The sequence below is a fragment of the Hydra vulgaris genome, chromosome 08 (assembly GCF_038396675.1).
Source record: "Hydra vulgaris chromosome 08, alternate assembly HydraT2T_AEP".
Classification (NCBI taxonomy): Eukaryota; Metazoa; Cnidaria; class Hydrozoa; order Anthoathecata; family Hydridae; genus Hydra; species Hydra vulgaris.
Window position 1 is genome coordinate 11,672,501 of NC_088927.1, and position 23,671 is coordinate 11,696,171.

Below are 23,671 nucleotides of genomic sequence, written 5' to 3' on the forward strand. Positions count from 1 at the left end.
TATTCATCGAACAAATTATCCATATAAACAGCCGTTGTTAAATTTTATTGCATTTTTATTGCTTATAATTGAAAAGTATGTTTTTTAATTTTTATCTTTTAGTTTTGCCATAAAACTGTAAACAAATTGAGTTAATAAGTTTTATACTTGTTTGTATATATGTATGTATATGTATACATGCTATAGTATATAGACAGTGCACAAAATAACAGGTGGTCAATGATCAACGAACATTCGAAATGACCAAAATTGTTGTTTTGACAAAATTAATTGTTGCTGGTCAAGGTTGACCAGGTTGTTAAATTAAAGGTTTTTTATAATATGCTTTAAAGTTAACTTCCGTGGTGCAGTTGTGAGATCTAAAAAATTCCAATGTAAATGAGCATTTTAGGTTGTGGAAATTCTAAAAACAAAAATTTTTCAATTCAAAGACCTGCAGTTCTTGAATTATCGAACTTCAAAAAATCATCAAAACGATCAATCAATTTTTTGTGTTTGAAAAGTAAAAAAAAAAATTTTTTCATTATGTCATTGGGTTTTTAATTTCAAATGATTTGAAAACAAACAAAAAACTTTTAAGTGTTAAACGAAGGTATCGTATTAACATGTTGTTATCGTGTAAAAAATATCGACTTTATTGACTTATAGTCAATTTAGACAGTACAATTATATTTTACAATCTGCTTCTCTAAAAAAAACGTTTTACAATGCAAGTCTAATAAGTCTACTTTGTATTTGTCATAATCATCAACACCATTATCGTAAACATCGTCCTCAGCAGCAGAATCAGTGTTCTCCCACTTTGTTCAGTTACACTAATCTGAACACTTTAAAGTTGATTTATATACGAACAGCATTTAATTTCATAACCAGCCATAAAGTTACACTTTACGAAGTTCAGTACACTTTCTAGCACTAGTCAAGGTTAGCTCTAAATTCATAAACCATTTAATAGTGACTCCTGCTTTACTAATCAACCTAAATTACTCATACGGTTGCATCATACACTCATCAGACATTAAATAATATATATACAGTTGCATTTCATTCATTATTTCTTTGCTTGGCAGCTTAAAAAAAGTAATCCTGCATCTTTTGTTTCCACAAGACAATGTTGCACAAATCATATCACATGGCAACACAAAATATTCAAAACTGAATTGATATTTTATCAAACTTTCTCATTACTACAGAAACACTATACTTATATAAAACAAACTTTCTTAAAAAAAAAAGGAAGCAGTTTATGACTTAGCAATTTATGAATAGCAACAATTTTATGACTTCAATTTTATGACTAAAACATTACCAACATTGATACAGGTACTGTTTGGGTCATTAACTGGAATCCATTTGGGATGCCCTCCAGGATCCTGCCTAATTTTGACAGTGGTTTTTGTTTGGGGCTCATGGATTAGCCTGCCGGGTATTCTGTAAGTTCCAACGAAATGCCATATTATAAAACTGTATGTATCCCATATAGACTTGCAACTAGAATCTATATGAGAAATTCTCCGGATTTTAGTTGTGGTTTAAATGCAAAACCATGAGGTTTAACCCATACAAGAACCAATGCAATTATTGCACAACTACTTTTAAATTGCTTAACATATAAAAGATAAATTATATAATTTCATTTGCTTATTTCAAATTAAATAACCATTAAAGTTACATTTTTATTGGAAAACATATCAAAGAATTTTATAATTGTGTATTGTCTGTCTTCACAGTTGTCTCGCAAATTAAAAGCTTTTTAAATTTTTGTTAAAACTAATTCTTTGAGCACCTCTTCATTGATCTAGTATTTTGTTTCAATAAGAGCTGTAAAAAATATTAAAATAAAATGTTAATGTTGAATTTTACACATCACATTATGTTTATATTTTAATATATTATAAAATTTTAATTAGTTTTGGTCAACACTCGTCAGAAAAAAAAAAAATTTTTCACAATAATCTAACTGTGTTAAATAATCTTCACCGACCATTATATTGCTAATCTTTTAAAAGGATTACATATATACTCACTTGAATTACTGATTATTTATCATTATTATTATACTTAAATTTATAAAATTATCATTATTAATATTTATTAAAAAAGCAGACATTTAATTGTTGATGTTCTGTCAAATTTATTAAGTCAATTTTATTCATCGGTATCCAAATGATAGTCAGTGTGTAACTATCGCAAATCATCAGACATCAATCAAAAAAATGCTACAAAATAATATAAAAAAGTATATATATCATAACTACGATACATATCATATAAGGATATTGTTTTTGCACACTAACTTGGAGCTTAACTTTGGAAAATCATTAAATCTTTTGGTCTAGAAGATTTGTTATTTAATAATTTTCTTATTTGAGTAGTATATATTATTATATTTATTGATTATTATCAGTAACTTTTTACAATCAAATGACTGCAATAAAGAATTAATACAAAGAATTTAGTGTTAGAAAGATGGAATTGAAGCAAAAGGGTATAAGATAGAGGGTATAGGAGCTGGAGCAAAATTTATTGTTTGTACGGTTTGAAAGCAATGAGATGTAGTTGTATAAAATTTCGTTTTTGATTGTTGGCATAGAAAATATACTTTTGGTTAATAAATATAAATGAACAAAAAATGTAGGAAAAAATGAAATAGAGGAGAGAAGATAGATAAATCTATTATCTATAATATCTTGGAGATACAATTTGATGTTGCACTCAGCTGGTACAACAATTGAAGCCTAATGGGAAAAAAAATGTAAGCCTGGACCAAGTTCAGAGAATTATCTCCATTTCAAACTTCAAGAAGTACACCATTAAAGATTAAAGCAAAGAAAGGATTATTACATTATATATATATATATATATATATATATATATATATATATATATATATATATATATATATATATATATATATATATATATATATATATATATATATATATATATATATATATATATATAAAATAAGTTTCTTTAATGAATGTATTTACCGCATTTGATGCATTTCTGAAATTGTATCTTTTATATTGCCCAATTTCCAATTTTAATACAAATTACTAAAGGTAATGAACATAACCATAGCGCTGTTTAAAAAACTGCATTTAAAAACTAAAAAAAAAAGTTTTAAAAATTTTCAGGACTCTTACAAATTTCAAACGCCTATAAAATAAGAAAACAAAAAAAAAATAAAATATTTAGGTATATTTTTTTTTTGACAGCATTTTTTTTTTTATTATTATTAAAAATTTTTCGCTTAATTTATTTAGATTTTCTATTTCACATAGCCTTCTATTTCACATAGTCTTCTATTTCACATAGCCTTCTATTTCACATAGTCTTCTATTTCACATAGTCTTCTATTTCATATAGTCTTCTATTTCACATAGTCTTCTATTTCACAAGTGAGTTCTTTTCTTCGAGTTTTGCTGTTTTATTCTCTAGTTTCTTATTGCTTTGTTTTACCGCAAATTCTTAAAAAGCTTACAATATAAAAGCATGGTCAAGTTGCCTTAAAAAAATTATTTTAATCGTGGATGTACGAGGCGTGCAGCCGCTTCCCAGGAAGGTTTGATATATATATATATTTATATATATACACACACATATATGTATACATATATATTTATATTATTATATGAGATAATTTTACCTTGTTCACTTACTTCAAGTATTATATTAAATATTGTTCAATTAATTTTTTCCCTTTTAACAAGTTATACAAATTTCTGGTAATGCGTAACTGTATGTTTGATGTTATTATTGATGATCTTTTATAATATTAATTATCAAGATGATAATAAATAATCTTTCTAACAAAATTAAGAGAGTTCTTCACAGTTTTTCTTTTTGCCAGCAACTTGGCTTCTTTTTTAAATAAATTTGCATTGTGTAAATTTATTCAATACGCCGATGATTCCCGCTTAAATTAACAAGGCGGTACGAAGTTTGGTACTCTGCTGACATTTTGTTTATTAAAAGTCAAAAAAGTTGTTGATGTATAATTTATGGTACACAATTTTTTAATTGTTTTCACAACTTATGTCTTTGTTTATGGTCTTCTGTAAAATACATAAACATTAAATCGACTAGAAAAAAAAAAAGGCGTAAAGGAATCAAAACACATGATAAGGTTGAAAATTAAAATTTTAAAAGAGCTTTATCTTAAAAACTGCGCATTTACCAGTTGAGAAGTTTTAACCATAAATTTAGTTTTTCAATTTAATGAATAATTTTTTTTTTGACAATACTAGGGATTTTATCCCTAATTCTAAAGAAATGAAATCAAAATTCTTTACAACTTAAAGTGATGGTGAAAAATAAATTGCATATTCAAAATTAAAATGAGAGTTATATATCTATTTGATCCCATTTTGTAAAACTCTCATGCATTGAATAGTTCAAAGGGATCAAAGAATTTGGGCGGATCTAATGATCTACTATAGTAGATTATTTGATCTGCCTGAATTGTTTGATCTCATTGCGTTAAATTTGCGTGTTTTTAATAATTCAGAGAAATCTAATAGTTCAGTGGGATTAAATATTTTACTACAGTTTTATTTTTAAAAAAAAGGGATGATTTGTTTTAAAATATGTCAAAAGGAATACTTTTAGAGCATAAAGCTCTGTATTTTTAAGTTTTACTAAGTTTAGTAAGTGTTATAAAACAAAAATTGAAACAGTGAAAAAAAATTAATTTAATTGACCGGTTAATAAAAATTTTGTGTGTTAGCAGGTCAAACTGACCGCATGCCTTCAAGTTTATATTTTGTGCACTGTAGCATGTATTGACATATATGGGCAATTCCACAGCGGAAAATGAAAGTCAAACACATTTATTAAAAGTTTTTCTCTAATACTAAAATAAATTTATTTAAGTCATTTTAATGGTTCTGAAAGGTTTTTCTCATTGTCACATAATAAAAAAAGTGTTGTAAATCTTAATTGAATCATGAATTTATTTTCAAAAATAATTTAAAACAAAACTATAAAACAACTAGATCCAGAAAAAAAGTTTAAAGAAAGAGAAAAAATAAAGAAAAGATGGCAATTATGTTTATCTGAATGGATAAACTAGGTATTGGTGCTGAGGCTCTATGAAACACTGGTAATAAACGCGATTCTGAGAAGAAGTTTATTACCACCACTACATAAATTATGACTACACAAAAGCAATAATGTTTTTTCTTTATCTTATACCTCCTATCATTTTATATTTATTCATTTTAAATATCGATATATCTATACATATGTATATTTGTAGTAAAACAGCAAATTTCTGTAAAGTTATAGCCATATATTTTATATTAAAGTTATAGTCAACTAACATAACAACGTGTATTTTTCCCTATTTATAAAAATGGTGATGACTCTTTAGCATCCAACTATAGACCTACATCAATACTTTCTTGCTTTTTTTTTTTGTTATTCACCTCCTCAAGGCCGAGAAGGCCACTACAGATGAGGAAGGCTACTTATTAGTGGTTATAACCCTCTCTCAACTCTATAACTCCGAAACACGAACCTTAGGGAACAAGGCCGCTGCGCGGAGAAACAAGTTGAGCGCGGTACTACCAGGGACGTGGTGGGGATCGAACTCGGAACCTCTCGCCTATGAAGCGAGCGCTTTACCACTACACCACTACCGCATTAAATCATTTTAATCATATTACTACATTAACGCTTCTCGCCTCATAAGCAAGAAGTTCCGAGTTCGATCCCCACCATGTCCTTGGTAGTACCGCGCTCAACTTGTTTCTCCGCGCAGCAGCCTTGTTCGTCAAGGTTCGTTTTTTAGGAGCTATAGATTTGAGAGAGAGTTATTGTTTAATTATTCACCTTCGCAAGCTTGAGAGAGTGGCCCTCTCAGCCTTGGGAAGGTGAATAATTAAAATTATATATTACTAGAAACCAACATAAAAATTTCATCTCTGAACCATATCCAGACAACCCAGCCATACTTTAAATTACCTATTATGGATTTAGCATCTATAGATAGGATTTATATTATCTTCTGGTTCTAAAAGCTAGCTCAGACATGTTCCAGAAAAAAACATATTTTCCTGTTGAAACAGCAATAATGATACTAAAAACATCACGCAATATAGATAAGTAAAGATAATTACATAATTGTTAAATATGAAGAAATAAAAAAAGTGATAAGCCAAAAAAATAAAATCGTAATAGATGTGTATATTAGTCTAGTACGGAAAATAGTCAAAGCTTTCTAGTCCCAACATAAATAATTTTAACAAATGGAAAAATATGCATCAAAGGACTAGACTGAGCTGTCAAACCCAAGTGAAATAAGGAAGAGAGAAAGAATAAAAAAGTTAAAAATATTTATTAAATAGATGTTCAGAACAAAACAAAGACACTAAAATAATAATGATGATTTAGACATCATGCAATAGAAATGTAATAAAAACAAAACAGGCACAAGAAATGTGCATTATTTAATTTATACTGCAAATCAATTTAATGTTTCCAAGACTGCAGTAGGACAACTTATTCAAAGATATAGGGCTTAAGGAACAACCATTGCTCATTGCTTGGGAGGCTGTGTTCTATCTATGAATGAGTCAAGTTCTCCTTAAACTTAATTATGCCAAAAGTAAACCAAAGTTTTAAACATAAAAAACTATCCCCACCACCTAACTGTGTTAATATTTCTTTTAATAATATTCATGGTTTGTGAAGCAACCTTCCATCAGTTGGATCTCACCTCTCGCAAAATTCACCAGACTTGCTTTTAGTGAGACTAATTTAAATTCTGCTATTCCTTCTTTTGATCTCAGTGTTGATGGGTACCATACTTTGATTCGCAAAGACTCCAATAGTGATATGCTTGGCTTTGGGGTATACGTATGCATCAATTTATCTATTTGTTGTGAAATCAGGTTGGAATCCTTTGACCATTCCTTTATGTGCTTCCACTTAGCACCTCTTCACTCTATCACCTTTCTCTTTGTCCTTTAACGTTCTCCTTTTTCCCAAGGCTGCACTCTTTTAGACATAGTTTCTGATCAAATTGACCATGTTCTCTCTTTCTTTACTACTCTGCTAATACTGTTGTTATTGGTGACTTTAATGCTCATCACACTGAATGGGATGGCTCTAATTCCACTGACCCTGCTAGTACTAAAGTCTATAACTTCTGCATTTCTCAATGTCTTACTCAGATAGTTAACTTTGTTTCTCGTTTTCTTGACAACCCTAATTATTTACCTTCACTCCTTGAAATATATCTGGTCTCTGATCCTAGCTTGTGTTCAGTTTCTCCTATTTATCCCTTAGGTGGTTCTGGCCATGCAATGATCTCTTTAAATCTTTCATCTCACTCATCATTTTTGCACTCACCCTATCATGGCACTACCTACTACTACCCTAAAGCTGACTGGAACTCGTAATTTTCTTCATGATGGTCCTTGGGCTGATGTTATTTCCCTCTTAGCTGATAAATGCGCCTCCTATGTAACTTGGATTCAGGTAGGAATGGATGCTTTTATTTCTCGTTGGTTCTAAGTCAACCCTCATTCTACTCTATGGTTATCACCCTCTTGTGCAGCTGCTATTTCTAATCATGATCATGTTTTACATCTTTTTCAAAAGAATAACAGTCTTGAGAACAGACAGCTGTTTATTATTGCAAGAAATCTATGTAAAAAGGTGCTGTCAGATCCTATGCTCCATTATTATCAGTTCACTAAATCTTGTATATTATCTCAGAAGTTAGGCTCTAGAGACTCGGAAAATCTTCAACAGCGTTTTTAACAAAGGAAGGTCTAACATTCTATCTTTCATTCATGGCTCTGATCTTATTAACTCTCCCAAGGATAAGGCTGAACTATTTGCAAAGAACTTTTTTTCTAGTTTGACTCTTGAATTTTATGGCCATTCTTTTCCTTTTATTCCAATTAAACTGGTTAATCCATTGTTAGACATTCAAATCACTCCAACCTCCTATGCTAAAGTCAAATTCTTCTACAGCTTGTAGTCCAGACAATATTCCTGTCACAGTCTTACAAAATTGTTCTCCAGAACTCTTTTAAATTTTCTCTAAAATATTTAATAAGTGCTTGACTGAGTCTTGTTTTCCTGCCTGCTGTAAAATGGCATCTGGTGTTCCAATTTTTAAAAACTCCAGTGAACATTCTGACCCCTCCAATTATTGTCCAATCAGTCTCCTTTCTGTTATTAGGAAGGCCATTGATAAACAAATTTCTTACATCCCATCTTGAGTCCAATAACTTGCTGTCAGACAATCAATATGGTTTTCAATCCTCTCACTCTACGGCTGACTTGCTAACTGCTGTGACTGAAAGATTTTATTGTGCAATAGATAGAGGCACAGAGGCTAGGACTATTGCTTTTGCCATATCTAAAGCTTTCGACAAAGTTTGGCATGTTGGTCTTCTCTATAAGCTTGTTTCATATGGTATATCTGGGAAAGTTTTTGTGATCATCAAATCGTTTCTTTCTAACTGCTTTATTAAAGTCATCTTCGAAGGCCAACACTTGTCTTTATTTCCAGTAACTTCTGGGGTACTTAAATGTTCTGTTTTTTTTTTAATCTACATTAATGATCTTCCCAACTTCCTTACATCTAATGTAGCTCTTTTTGTTGATGACTTAACTTTATACTCTTGTCTTGACAGAAAGTCTTTTCTTTTCGTTCGCTTAGAACAGGCAGCCGATCTTGAATCTGATCTCACTTCTGTAACAGATTGGGGCTCACAGTGGCTTGTCAATTTTAACTCCAACAAAACTCAGTTATTTACTGCAAACAACTATCACAGTACTGTCGACATTCCTGCATTAATGAATGGCAACCCTCTTGCTGAGTCCTCTTCTTTCCGTCTTAAATTATCACATGACACTTACTACTGACCTTTACATGAAGATGATATATACATCAAGTATACAAATATACATCATATATACTATCAAATGACATTTACTACTGACCTTTTTATGAAAATCATATATACAATCGATTGGTAAATTAGCATCTGCTAAAGTTGCTTCTCTTTATCGTGCCCGCCATTTTCTCTCTCCTGATTGCATTCTCTACCTCTACAAATCTCTTATTTGTTTCTGTATGGAATACTGTTGTCATATTTGTGCTCGTTCTTCTAATGATGTTCTTTCCCTTCTAGACAAGGTCCAAAAAGGCAGTAGTTGGACCCGGTCTATCTGCTAAGCTTGAACCTCTTTTCCATCGTCGTAAAGTTGCATCTCTTTCTCTTTTCTACAAATATTATACAAATACTACAATTATCATGGTCACTGCTCAAAGGAGCTATCATTTATAGTTCCATCAACTAAAACTCATTTTTGCTTGACTCCTCATTCATTAAAGTCTCATTCATTTACTGTATCTGTCCCTGCATGCTCCAAAAACTTTTATTTGTCTAGTTTTTTTCCCCACACTTCAACCCTTTGGAACTCTCTCCCATCTTTATGTTTTCCTGACTCATACAACCTTCAACTTTTTAAGTCTTCTGTCAACCATTTCCTTGCTTTATAACTTTATTCTTTTTTTCTAGTAACTCCCAACATAATAGTGATTGCTTGCAGCCTTGTTGGGAGTGAATCAGAATAAAAAAAAAAAAAAAAAAACCAAATACAAAAAGCGAATAGGTTGACCCAAATTATTAATAAATAAAAGGAAAAATTGCTGGTAACAATATCAAAAGTAGATTCAAGAAAATCTGCTGTGAAATGTTGAAATGCTAAAGTTTTATCAAATTAAATGTTCTGTTTCGACCACCAATTAATTGTTGTCTTCTTAAGGCTTTCTTGTTTGGCAGAAGACTAGGAAAGAAAACAGAAAATATGAAAAAAGAGCAAAAAATGTTTTATTGGAATATTAAAAAAAAAAAAAGCATTTTTTGTAATCATTATTCTTTATTTTGTAAAAAGCTTACTTATTTTGTAAAAATAAATATTTTTTTTTAAACTCATGAAATTTGCAATTCATTTTGGAATTTTTTCTGAAAATTTGACTTGTTTAATGACTTATATTTTATGAATAAATTATTTTCTTTTTTATGGAATATTTTTTTTATTACACAATTAGTTGTATTTACTGTAATTATTAAAAATAATTACAGTAAATACAACTAATTGTGATAATCTTTAGAGCATTTTATACGTGTTCCGTATACGGAACATTTGGTTGTCGCGATCGTTGTTAAAAGTGAATTATTTTATTACACCTTCATGTTATATTTTATTTTGTTACTGATTGGATAAATATGTTTTCATTGTTAAAGATCCAGTCTTTTGTACTACTGGTTTAGCTGGATTATCTTGATTTTAAAATTGTTACTTTATGTGAATAGTATAATTTATATGACTGGTATAATTTATTATAATGCAAGGTTATTATAGAAAAAGGAACTTGTGTTAAAACACTTCTAGATATGTTTTCTTTACGAAAATAATTGTAAAATTATTTACAGTTGAATTGCACATTTTTTGCTTTGTTTTTTTACAAAACATTAGGCACAAATTAGAAAAATATATATATACATCATATTTTCATTTAATTTCTCTTTATAGATGAATAGTATTAAAAATCTTAGAAGAAGGAAAAAGAGACAACAAAACAATATGTTAATGTACAGCCAAATGTCAAAAAAAAGATAAAACAACCTAAAAAAATTTCTGCAAAATATAAAGCTCTTGCAGAAAAAAACTACTATTTGCTAAGTGGTTATTTTATCAATACTGGCTGAAAAGATTTTCTTGGCAAAATACCAGGAAAATCAATTGTGACACTGAGTGAAATTAAGTAATGTATTGCCTGATTTCACTTGGTGTCACATTGATTGGTTTTGGGAGTTATTCAAATGCCATCTTTTTGTATGTATTATGCGCAGGATACAAGGTATTCAAAAATTGTTGATACAATGCAACAAAATCAACTTGAAGATATTAAAAATAATTTCTATATAGAATTTAATAATGATCTTAATAGTAAAGAATATCGCAATTATGATAAATTCTTCAAATTTTTGTATGACCATGTTTTACTAAATTGCAACTCCATTGATCCAGAAAAAAATCTTGTGTCAATAAAGATTATGGTATTTGCTTGATTCGTTGAAATGATAACAAGTCTGTCAATTTGTTATCATCTTATGATGGTAATGATCCAATGTCAACAATCAGTCATGTTAAAGCTAAAAAATGAGTTCAAATTCAATGCCCTGTATTATTAAAGGGTACATTGGCGGTTTTGAGTAATTTGAAATGTACCATTCATTATATCATATTGATCGCCAAAGTACAAAGTATTATTATCGCATAGTTTACTATTTATTTGGTGTGTGCATAAAAAATGCTTGATTGATATATAAAATTGTTAATAAAGATGGTATAGGTAAGAATATTTTGTTAGAGGTTTTATGCTAAAAGTATCTAATAGTTTAATGGTGTTAGATCTACCGAGACAAGGAAGACCTGGAGCAACTCGTGCAAGAAAATGTAGTGCTGAAGTAAATTGTCATCCATGCCCAAAGTCAAGAAAAGTAAATGATGATGTAAAGTATGATAGAATGGATTATTGGCCAGATTTTATTGTGCAAAAAAGTGTTATGATTTAAAATCTTCAATACAATGTTCGAAATGTTCGAAAGTATATTCTATATTTAAAACTAACTCTTAAGTGTTTTTATCAATACCGTCATGATGATGTTGATCAATACAATCATGATGATGTTGATCAACTCCATCATGATGATGTTGATCAACTCCATCATGATGTATTGATAAAAAGAAGAGTTGTTTGAGTTTATAAAAATTTATGAAAATTGTTAAAAACTTTAAATTTAAAAACTTTAAATTTACTTTATTTTACAATAATGAGGCGTAATTATTTCAAAAATATTGATAACACAAAAAACTACAATGTTATATAAGTTAAACAAAAGTATACATAGTATCTTTATTATTTATTTAGTTTATTACTAGAAGTTCCATATATGCCACAAATTAAAATACACCTTGTGCAACTGGAACAACCAGATGTTCTGTATATGGAACATTCTAGATTTACCCTAAAACACAAAATTTTTTCAATTTTCTATTCATATATAAATTTAATGCTTCATCCAAATTCATTTTATAAAAAATCCCATATTTAAAAATAAAAATGCAGGTTGGTAAGGGTTAAATCAAATTGAAATGTTTACATTTAAATTCATAATTAAAATGTTTATGTTTTATAAAATATTAAAGTTAAAAATATTTAATTTAGAGGAAATGTTGAACAATATGCAATCTTATGTGAACATTATCAACCTTCTATTCATAAGGATCCTACTTATTCACAAGTGTGTTTGAAATTTTCTTTTAAATTATCATTTTTATTTGTTTGTATCGTAATGTTTTAGGAATGCTGAACTCACCTGAAAAAAAGTGCAAAATAAGATATGCATCACACAACAAATTAGTTATGTGTGTTTATAGGGTTTTCCAAATCCTTTCAATGTTGTGTTGAATTAAAGTAAACTACAAAATAAATAGTGCAAACTACAACTGTGTTACTGCAACTTTGATATTAAAAATGTTTATATTTGTTATCATATTTATTTTCAAACTAAGTTTCAGTTGCCAATTATTTATTTTGTAGTTAGTTTCATTTTTTATAGTTAGTTTCATTTTCACAGTTGCTTGTTATTTATTTTGTATTTCTATAATATATGTTAACATATAAAAATGTTTACATATATTTTTTATAATTATTTTACAAATGTTTTTTGGAACATGGATTTTGTTCTTAACCAAATTTTAAAGTTTCTTTTAGCGAGGTATTGAGATCTATTTAAGCTCATTAGTTTTTATATTTCTAACAGCTTTTAAATTAAGTGCTTATGCTGTTTCATTCTCAAAAGTGGCAATCATTTTATTTTTAATTTGACCGTCATATTTTATTGCAATGTTCAGGCTCTTTAAAATGAATAATAGTATGACTTATGCTAGCAGTCTGGACTTGTAATTCAAGTCTAAGTAGGTTTATTCCACACCTACCATCTATATACTTATTCTTTATATAAATCAATTTATTAAAATTTATTTTCAAGTAATAGAAAATAGTAATCATAAAAATCTTGGCTTTGAGTGTTATGTTCAATTATGTTCATTTTTTTTTTTTTAATTTCTTTGAATTTAAATAAGTTCAATTAATGTTCAATTATGTTTAAATAATGTTAAAAAACGTTTGAATAATGTAAATAATGTTTGAATAATGTTCAATTATGTTTGAATAATGTAAATAATGTTCAATTATGTTTCAATAATGTAAATAATGTTCAATTATGTTTGAATAATGTAAATAATGTTTGAATAATGTTCAATTATGTTTGAATAATGTTTGAATAATGTAAATAATGTTTGAATAATGTTCAATTATGTTTGAATAATGTAAATAATGTTTGAATGAAATACTTTATAACTTCTTATTGTAAAATTGTAAACTAGTAAAAAGAAATGGGGGGGGGGGCATTTTTAAAATTTTTTTTCTTTATTATGTTTTTATTAAGTTATTTTTCTGAACATTCAAAGTTTCTAAAGACCCTCAAACTGTTTATTGGTTTCAAAGAAAATAAAATCTAATGAATATGAAGACAAGGTTTATTGCAGGTAATAAAGAGAAGAATTGGACATATTAAGTCCATCTTACTACTAAAAGCAACTCCACAGTTGCTTTATATTTGTTTTACAATTTATCTAAAATCATCCAAAACTTACACTAGCCTTCTGTTCATTATAGTTCGTAACTAGACAAAAGGTCAGGGCACTATTTAAAACAGATAAGGTTGTAAACTTTTGCGGTAAAGAAAAATATAGATACATTAGAGTAAGATGAAAGATAGTGGTAAAGAAGAACATACATACATTAGAGATTTATAGTTCAAAAGTAGTCAAATAAAAGTAAAGTCATAATTGAGTTACCTATGTGTATATCTATAGGGTTATTATAGTTACGTATGTGCATATCTATAGGGTTATTATAGTTACGTATGTGCATATCTATAGGGTTATTGAAAAATATGGGCAAGTCAAAATAGACTTTATTAGACTTATGAGGGAATAAGAATGCTCATTTTTTGTTAATGAGTTTTTGTAATTAGAACAGCAATCTTTACTTATACGCAGTATGTTTCCTTTGTATTTAACTTAATATATGGAGCATGTAGAGTTTCATTTGTAACTTAATATGGTTTATACAATTTAGTAGAGATAATTGTTTTGAATTGAAATTAATTTTAACAGTTGAGTATAAATAATCTTTTTTTATTTAATTTCTATGGTTTAGTTATTCATTTTATTTTAGTTTATACTTTGAATTAATTTATAATTAATTAATTTATAAAGGTACAAATTATTGTTTTTTATTTAATCTATACAGTTTAGAAGAGTTATTCGTTTGAAGTTTTGTTTGAGTTTATATATAATTTTCATTAAAATTATTTTATTTGTTCATTAAAAAATTTTATTTTATTTATTTTATGTGGTTTAATACAATTATTTGATTTATAATTAGTTTATATATAATTTTCATTAAATTTATTTGTTTTATATTTAATTTATATTTGTTTTTAATTAATACATGTTAGTGGTATTATTCTTTTTATATTTAGTTTGCAGTTAGTTTAATTTAACTTATACTGTTTAGTTAAATTATTGGCTTTGTATTTAGTTTACATTTAGTTTAATTTACTCGCTTAGTGAAGTTATCAGTGCCATACTCAGACATAATCCCATGCTATTTAGACCGGTATGGGCGCCTAAACTAAATTTAAAAGTTCCATAATTCATTAATTCCAATATTAATAAAGTATCATTGAATAAAAGCAAACAAAGACATAAAAAAGCTTTTGTTAGCCGTGCATTACATTCTATAACTTATGGCTATATTGAACTTTATCAATTTTGCTTACTTATATTTTACACATAATTATGGAATTATATTTACATGGATTTAAGGTATAATTTTTGTATCATTAAAAGTTAAATTGCATTGTTAGTGTATTTTAAAGTTACGCAATGTAGTTAAATTTAATTTTAAGCCGCATTAAAATCTTTAAAACAATGACTTTAACAAAAATTACTAAAGAAATACAGAAAGAAAGAAATTAATTACAATAATTAATTTAATGTAAATAAAGGTTGCATAAAGAATATAAAAAAAACAATTTAAAAATGCTAATGGATAAAAGTTTTTACTTATTGTAAATTGCTAATTTGAACTGAACTGGTACCGCTCAAACTATTACTGAGTACAGCACTGGTTATTGGTATTATATTTAATGTACATTTACTTTATATGGTTTATTGAAGATATTAGTTTTATATTTAGTTTGTTTTTAATATAATTTAGTTTACAAAGTTTAGTTCATTTTAAGTTTGAATAGATAATTTAAATCCTCAAGTTTTGTTTATAAATTGCAGCACTTATAGAAAGTTTTATTAGTTAATATTTAATTAGTGGGAGTAATTATAGCAAAATTAGTGGAATAGTTTTGGTAAAATCCCATACATATAGAAATGGTTGTCATGGTTATGGTTGGATTATTATAATAAATAAATATATAATAAATTTTCATAATTTATTAGATACTGCAAATAATAACAAATAGTAATATAGTACCAATTATAATACCAGACAATGAAAATAAATATAACCTGTATTATAACACAGGAAAGTGCACATAAATTACTAAAAAACTGAAAAAGTGAAAAATATATTAACATGAAATAAATTTGTAAATTATGTAGTATAATACTGAATTCTTGTCAGAAAATGGATATAGTGTCAACCCTTATGAGGATACAGTACTCTGGTATGTAATGTTTTAAATGTTTTAATGCTCATTTCAAGAAATCCCCTTCAGGGTATCATCCTCAAATGCAAGCAAGTAATACCCACGTCTGTTTCAAAGCCTTCTTATGTTGCAATATTTGAGAGAAAATACTACTGCTGAGCCAAAATACCCTAACTTTACTCCATTTAAAACAATACACACTGATATACTATTAGGAAAGATAATAGAACTTATTGTGTGATAGGTGATCTTATGGGACTAAGCTTAAAAAATAATACTTAGTAACTTAAGTGCTAAGTACTAACATATATTTATTTGAATTAGTTTAATATATATTAAAAATCAAAGTAATGTGCCCATTTATTGAAATATAAATGATTATTGGTATATGGTAGTAGTTACATATTTATTAAGAAAGTATTAAAAGCAAGAATGTCAAACTATATATATATATATATATATATATATATATATATATATATATATATATATATGTATATATATGTATATATATAGTTCTATAGATTGTTGCATTTGGGAGTAAGGAAGGATAAAACTGATTCTTATGCCAACAAACACGTCACTTTTAACTACTTTTGACTTTCGTCTAACATTTGCGTGTTGTCAGAAAGTTAAAACCATTAATTTAATTACAAATTATTAGTTTTTTAAAAAACCGCAAAAACGCAAATTGAATTGACCAGAATGTTTTTAAAACATTCTGAATGTTTTTAATAATATAAACAATGTTTTTATTTTTATATTTTTTAATAAAATGTTTTTATTTTTTTTAGTAAAATGTTTTTGTTTTTATTTTTTTTATTGTAAATCATGCACAGAGTGTTGCTACATCAACTATCTTATAGCCTGACTCGCAACAAAGTGCTGCTACATCGACTGACAAATAGCCTGACTCGCAACGGAGTGTTGCTACATCGACTATCTTATAGCCTGATTCGCAAGAGAGTGCTGCTACATCGACTGAGGGTTTGGTTGGGGCAGGCAGTCTATCAAGTAACAAAAAAAAAATTCTGGTCTTGCATTTTAATTTTTACATTTTGTCAACAAAATATGGAAAAACTTTTTGACAACCAGTTAGGGGTTATATATATATATATATATATATATATATATATATATATATATATATATATATATATATATATATATATATATATGTATATATATATATATATATGTATATATATATACACATATATATATACATGTATATATATATATGTGTGTGTGTATATATATATATATATATATATATATATATATATATATATATATATATATATATACATATATATATATATATACATATATATATATATATATACACTTTTTCCAAGTATATCTCTACTTTTTCCAAGTCTGTAGTGCCCAGAAGCTCTAAACATGTTTGTTGACTTATGATCTGCTATAAGAAAAAAATTCATGATATTTAAGGACTTGAAACTTATTGTTTTTAAGCCCGGAGTCCTGGAGTCCCAAAGTCCTTGGCGCCATTATACCTGTGGACTCCGGGTTCAAAAAATGATTGTTCCTCTAACCTAAAAGTCTTAATTTTTTTCCTATCAATAGTTCATAAACTTATTTATATTTTTAGAGCTCCTGGATTCCAAAATCTAGGATGAAGTAATCGACTATATATATATATATATCTGCTATAGCATATTTATGTAAGCATTAGCTCACTTTTTTTGCTTCTATATCTTCTTTTTCTAAAAAAGCCATATCTAAATCGATATGGCTTTTTTAGAAAAAGAAGAAAAAAACGAAGAATAATGTATGAAAAGATTGCTGCCCCATGCCAAACCCTTTTTTAAGTGATATTTCGTCTCATATAGTAAAAGCCATTATCAAACTAATAAAACCGTTAAAAAAATTATAATGAACATAACCAAATGATGTCATTGAAACGTTAGATATTCAACATTTTTTAATTTTACAAAAAATGGTTTCCAATAATGAATCATCACCAAATTGCCATTGTCACGATTTAAAATGTTTTCTTTAGATTTTGAACATTGTATATGTTGCATTTCAATGGCCTCGCAAATTTTTCTTGAAGTTGTTTGAAATAACAGAAAGCGTTTTAGGGTTCTCCCAGTTTGTTTTACCATTACAATGTTGTGAATGTTTTACTATTCCAGATGTCTCCCAGTTGACTTTTGTAACAATATTTTTATCTTCTTGAATTCGTGTGGAAATCGTTTTTCTTGTTTCACCAATATAACATGCACCACATGTGCAATTAAGTTGGTACACTCCTGGATGACCATTCGGAGGCAGTTTAGACTTGTTACGGCAAAGTATATTGATTAAGGGATTACCAAAACAGAAGGTTGTTTTAACGCCAACTTTACGAGATTCTCTTCTAAGAGGCTTAATTTTGGACCCATGGTAAAATTACTAGATTTTTGGTATAAATTTTTTGAGATGGACTTGTAGAGTATTTATAATTTTAAGCAATATCTAAATACTGTTAATAGGAAAGTCCATTTTCAGTAAAAATCTTGAAAAGAAAATTAATTTCATCTTGAATGTTGAATTTCATCTTAAAGTTGAAAATGAATGAAAAAATTTTGTATGCTCAACCCAAAAAAAACCTTTAAAAATATCAACTGGGATATTTTGTGAAATAGATGATTTTGGTTTTATAAGTACATTTGTAATTGCGTCTTTACGGTGTATGGAAAACTCATATTTGTGAAGGGAGTGATTAGTTGAAATACAAATATCTAAAAAATTTAATTGGTGTTGAGGATTTTTGTATTGACATGTATATTGAATAGATTTATCTTGTGAATTTAAAAGTGTTAAAAAAGAATTTGCGTCATCAATATTAGTAAATCAAGCATGGCTATTATCAATGTAACATTTATAAGTTTTTGGTGCAATATTGACATTTAAAGCCTGTTGAATAGCATTAGATTCAATAGATTGTAGATATGCTTTTGAAATGACGACCATTATTGATAGACCTATTGGACCAGAGTTTTTTTAAATATATACTTTGTCTTTCCATAAAAAATAACACTAATACTAAGATCAATAAGTTTATGAATGTCTACTAAAGATAATTTAGTTCGCTGTATTAGATCATCTCTATCTTTGTTTAGCATATCAATAATTGTAACAGTTGCTTTATCAAGTGGCACTGATGGGTATAAATTGATAACATTGAATGACACTTGAAATTTGTCATTAATAAACCATTCTTCTGCTGTTGATACAAATGAAGATGAATTTTTAACACGGCATTCATTTTTATTTAAAGTTGGTTGTATGATCTCAACAACGTTTTAAATCGTGACAATAACAATTTGGTGATGACTCACCATTGGAAACCATTTTTTGTAAAATTAAAAAATCTTGAATATCTGATGTTGCAATGACATCATTTGGTTATGTTCATTATAATTTTTTAAACATTGTTTATTTAACGGTTTTATTAGTTTGATAATGGCTCTCACTTTATGAGTCAAAAAATCACTTTAAAAAAGAAGTAAGTAGTATGATACCATATATGATGTTTTAATGCTTATAATATTATTACACATACCTTTAACCACTTAACCATTATTGACGTATATATACACAAGACAAAACTTTTGGCAAATGGCGTCCTCAAACAAATATTTGCGTATATATATACGCAAATATTTGTTTGAGGAAGAGTGACACTTACAATACCGAACAATAAGCAGTGAAACCAGTCCTATATTCTGGAACATTCGTCTATGGAAACTTTAAGCTCATAATGGCTATTTTTTTAAAAATGTATCTGATTTATTTTGATTTTTAGTAAACACTGTTTTAAAATGGCGAGTTGTAAAAAAAAAGCTAGTAATGCAAATTCGAACTCAACAAAAGATAATGTTGATATTATGCTTAAAAGTGATGATGAAGTCTCAGTGATAGTGACCTTCATCTGATAGGTGAGACAGATATATTCACTGAAGAGGACAGTGATGATGTTATGAACATATCAATTGCTGAAATCAATGAAAGTGTTGTTACCCAGCCTGAATCTTTTGTTGTTCCAACTAGTAAAAGAGAATAAATAGCTGCAAAAAAAAAAAAAAGTTATTTTTGGGCAAAAAGTAAACTTGTATCAGGTATGTGCAGGCAAATCTTTCATTGTGATCCAGGTGTCCATGAGTCTGTAACACTAGATGACCCACTGGAGAATTTTTAACTCTTATTCACTAGTGAACTTGTAAATATTATAGTAAAAATAAAAATAAATATTCAGATCAAAGCAATACAGGTAAAGTGCATTCTTAGTTTTTCCAAATCTGAAGACAACTAATAATATTCAAATGTTCTTAGCTGTGCTAATATATTGTGTCTTATTACAAAAAAATATGTTAGATTATGTGTTGCACTTAATTATATTTTAAAAATATTACTCTTATAGTGTAGTAAGGTCTAATTAGTTTATTATGGATTTAATTATACTTTTTATATTTTACAAATGTTTCTGATTATTTTTGTTCGCTTAATATAATACTTGCAATTTTTAAAAATTAACTTGACGTTGGAGCTGTTGCGCACCAAAATTTGGTGACGGTTAAGGGATTAAAGATGTCACTTAAATTTTATATATATATACAGAGGTGAACACTTACAGGCATTGTGTAAACTCCAAACTTTTGTATTTTCATGCTTATGTCAAATTATTTTAGTGATTGGTGCTTGGGAACAAAAAAACCCTAATTTTTGGGCCCACCCAGCTCTTAATGTAGGAGCAATAAATTTATAAAATATTTTCTCTACTATTTTTATCTAAATTTATATTCATCAACAAATTTCATATAATAATCTCTTATTTTTTAAAAGTTAAAACCCTAAAGTTTTAACCCCCCTCAATTTGAGGGAGCTGTAAACTTTGCAGGGTGATAAAAACTGAACACTTTGAGATTGTTGCATGAAATTTCATATTTGTTGATGAATATAAATTTAAATAAATACTAAAGAAAATATTTTATTAACTTGTTGCTCCCACATTAAGGGCTGATGGGCCCAAAAATTAGGGGTTTTTTGTCCACAAGCTCTAATCACTGCAGTTCTTTGCAAAACATTCTCATTTGACATAAGCATGTCAATTCTGCTGCATATTGAGTATTGTGTCTGTATATTTTCATGGCTACATTTTTTCTGTCACCATTGGAATGCTTTTTTATAAAAATTAATGCTTTGTTGCATTACTATTTTTGCCGTTGTAAATAGAAATGATGCACTGAGTGATCCAGGTGACTGTGGGATGTGGCTGTGTGAAATGACTGTGGGACACTGTGACTGTAGGATGCTACATTGCAGTAGTACATCATGCATTTCAAAACTTGTAAGCAAGTCGGAAGTCTGCAACCAGTGATTGTTGCATAATCAAAGCAGATTTCTGGGATATCAAACACCTCAGCAGCCTGCAGAGTCTGTAGTCGGTGTTTTGAGTGTGATGCAGAAGTATTTTGTGGACAGGAGATTGGTGAAGTGGTATCACTCGGTTTGTCCTTAGGAAGAGCTGCCTGTAATCCAAGTGGAGTGCAAGTTGCTGAATCACAGAATACATTTTTTGTAAGACATTCGGTTTGTCAAATAAGAAAACGATAAATTTCATTTCAATGTACATGAAGAAGAACATGGCTCAGTATGCAAGTCAAAAACACTTACTTAAATTTATTTAGCACTTAATTGTGTTTATAAACTATTAAGTCTAAATAAGGTTAATTGTAATTTATCTTTGCATGTTAAGTTATATATTTATTACATATTTTGTATATTTTGCAAAGTATTATGAGTTAAGTATATTATTTAGTTAATTTAACTTTCTAGTTGTTCTATGGAAAATACAGAAAAAAAGTTTTTTTCTTTACTTTTTCCTAAATAAGTACAGCACACAAAATGATAAAAATTGCTGTTTTGCCCTCACAAAATAAATTCCTGTCGGTCAAGGGTGGCTGTTTAAAAAATTTTGAGTTTTTTTTTAATATTATTCACCTCCCCAAGGCTAAGAGGGACACTGTAAAGGAGGCCACTTTTTGTGGTAACAACCCTCTCTCAACTCTTTAGCTCCTAAATACAAAATTTGACGAACAAGGCAGCTGCAGTGAGAAACAAGTTAAGCACAGTACAACCAGGTACAAAGTGAGGATCAAGCTCAAAACTTCTTGCTAAGGAAGTGAGCACTCTACCACTACACCACTAACGCAGTTCAATTGTTTTACAAACAACTAAGATGTGTTTGAAAATCTAATATTTATATTAATATTCATAACATCTAAAATACTTTAGATTAAAATATTTTAAAATAACTTTTAAGTATTTTTGTTGTTTATGATAAGCTGCTTTTAATTCACTCTATTGACACATATTTTATATGATGTAATTTATATATTCTTTAGTTATATAGTTTATATATATACAGTTGTATATTATATAAGTTATATATATATTATATATAACGAAAAATATTTCTTTTTACACACCTTTAGTTTCATTTCACAGTATAATCAATGATTGCCTTTTATATACTTACTTAAAGTTCTTATTTTATTATAATTTTCTGTTGTTAATTGAAAACATTCTTTTTCAAACTTTTTTTTCTCATTCAATTTTTTTTTCTATTGAAATATTTTACATAACCTCTTATATTTTGCCACCATTTGTATAGTCATTGCAATGAATGAATGTTATTACCATTTTTAGCAATTTAAATCAACTCTAATTATCACTTGCACTTTTTTTTTTATTGATTTATCAAAAAAAACGATTAACAATAGTAATTTTTGGTCAATAGAGAAAAGAACTTCAATGTACATGAAGAAGAACATGATCCAGTATCATTGGTCTTCTAGTATTCAGTTTCAATTATTTTAATTTTTTGTGCGAAATCAAGTTAAACTTCATATAATTAAATTTTCAATTATTTTAATTTTTTGAGCGAAATCAAGTTAAATTCAATAATTTTATCATGCATTGCATGATAAAATTATTTTCTACAGCTACACTCTATTAAAATTAAACATTTTTACAAACGAATATTTTTCTATTTAAAATAACAATCAAATAGTAATAAAACTAAAACTTAAGTCTTTGTTATAAAGCACTAGGGGATAATTTTTTCACATTTAAATTTTTTACACATTTTAGGGGGTAATAGATTACAAAAACATTTTTAAATCAAAACTTTCTTTTTGTTTTATCTGTCTTAGTTAATCAGTTTTTATAAAAGTTGTGAGAAATCAATTAGCCGATTAAAATGACTCTTTTATTTTGTGAATATATATGGCTATTTATTGATTGATTAATTGAATTTATTTAGTATTTAGACAAAATTGGTCAAATATTTTTTGGTATACCTCCTCCAAAAAAGGAAAAATCTGGTATCTTTGGATTATTAGGTATTTGTTACATCATGTTCATATAAACTTCTCTAAGTATAATAGATAATAGGTTTCATAATATTTCCTTGTTTTTTGAAACATGATATTTATATTTTATATTTTATTTGTTTTTTGAAACATGATGTTTATATTTTATATGTATTATTACCTTATTATCATACTATGTGAACAGTTTTAAAAAAATTTTTTATACTTCCTACTTATCTATATAAAACCAAAAAGTTTTACATGTTAAAAGATTGGCTAAAGTAAAATAAATGATTTTAGATAACTTAATGGAATCAATGTTTTCAACAGAATCTGGCGAAGAAACTGAAAAAATGGCAGTTGTAGCAGAAGAAGTTGATTAATCTTTTCATATTCAACTTTTAATGTTAGAAGTATTATTTGTTGAAATTTTTAAATTAAAAAGTCAAA

At 27.6% G+C, this 23,671-nt stretch overlaps 1 protein-coding gene across 1 annotated transcript in view; it reads left to right on the forward strand.

Annotated features, from left to right (window-relative positions):
• Positions 1-23,671, forward strand: part of LOC100211780 (Golgi to ER traffic protein 4 homolog) — a 43,692-nt gene extending 20,021 nt beyond the window's left edge. Inside the window, exons 7-10 of the mRNA XM_065803073.1 lie at positions 1-75; positions 12,266-12,341; positions 23,173-23,251; positions 23,522-23,671. The exon at positions 1-75 is cut by the window's left edge and continues 69 nt beyond it. Coding sequence (XP_065659145.1) covers positions 1-75; positions 12,266-12,341; positions 23,173-23,251; positions 23,522-23,604 — 313 coding nt within the window. The 3' untranslated portion in view covers positions 23,605-23,671. The remainder of the gene's footprint in view (positions 76-12,265; positions 12,342-23,172; positions 23,252-23,521) is intronic.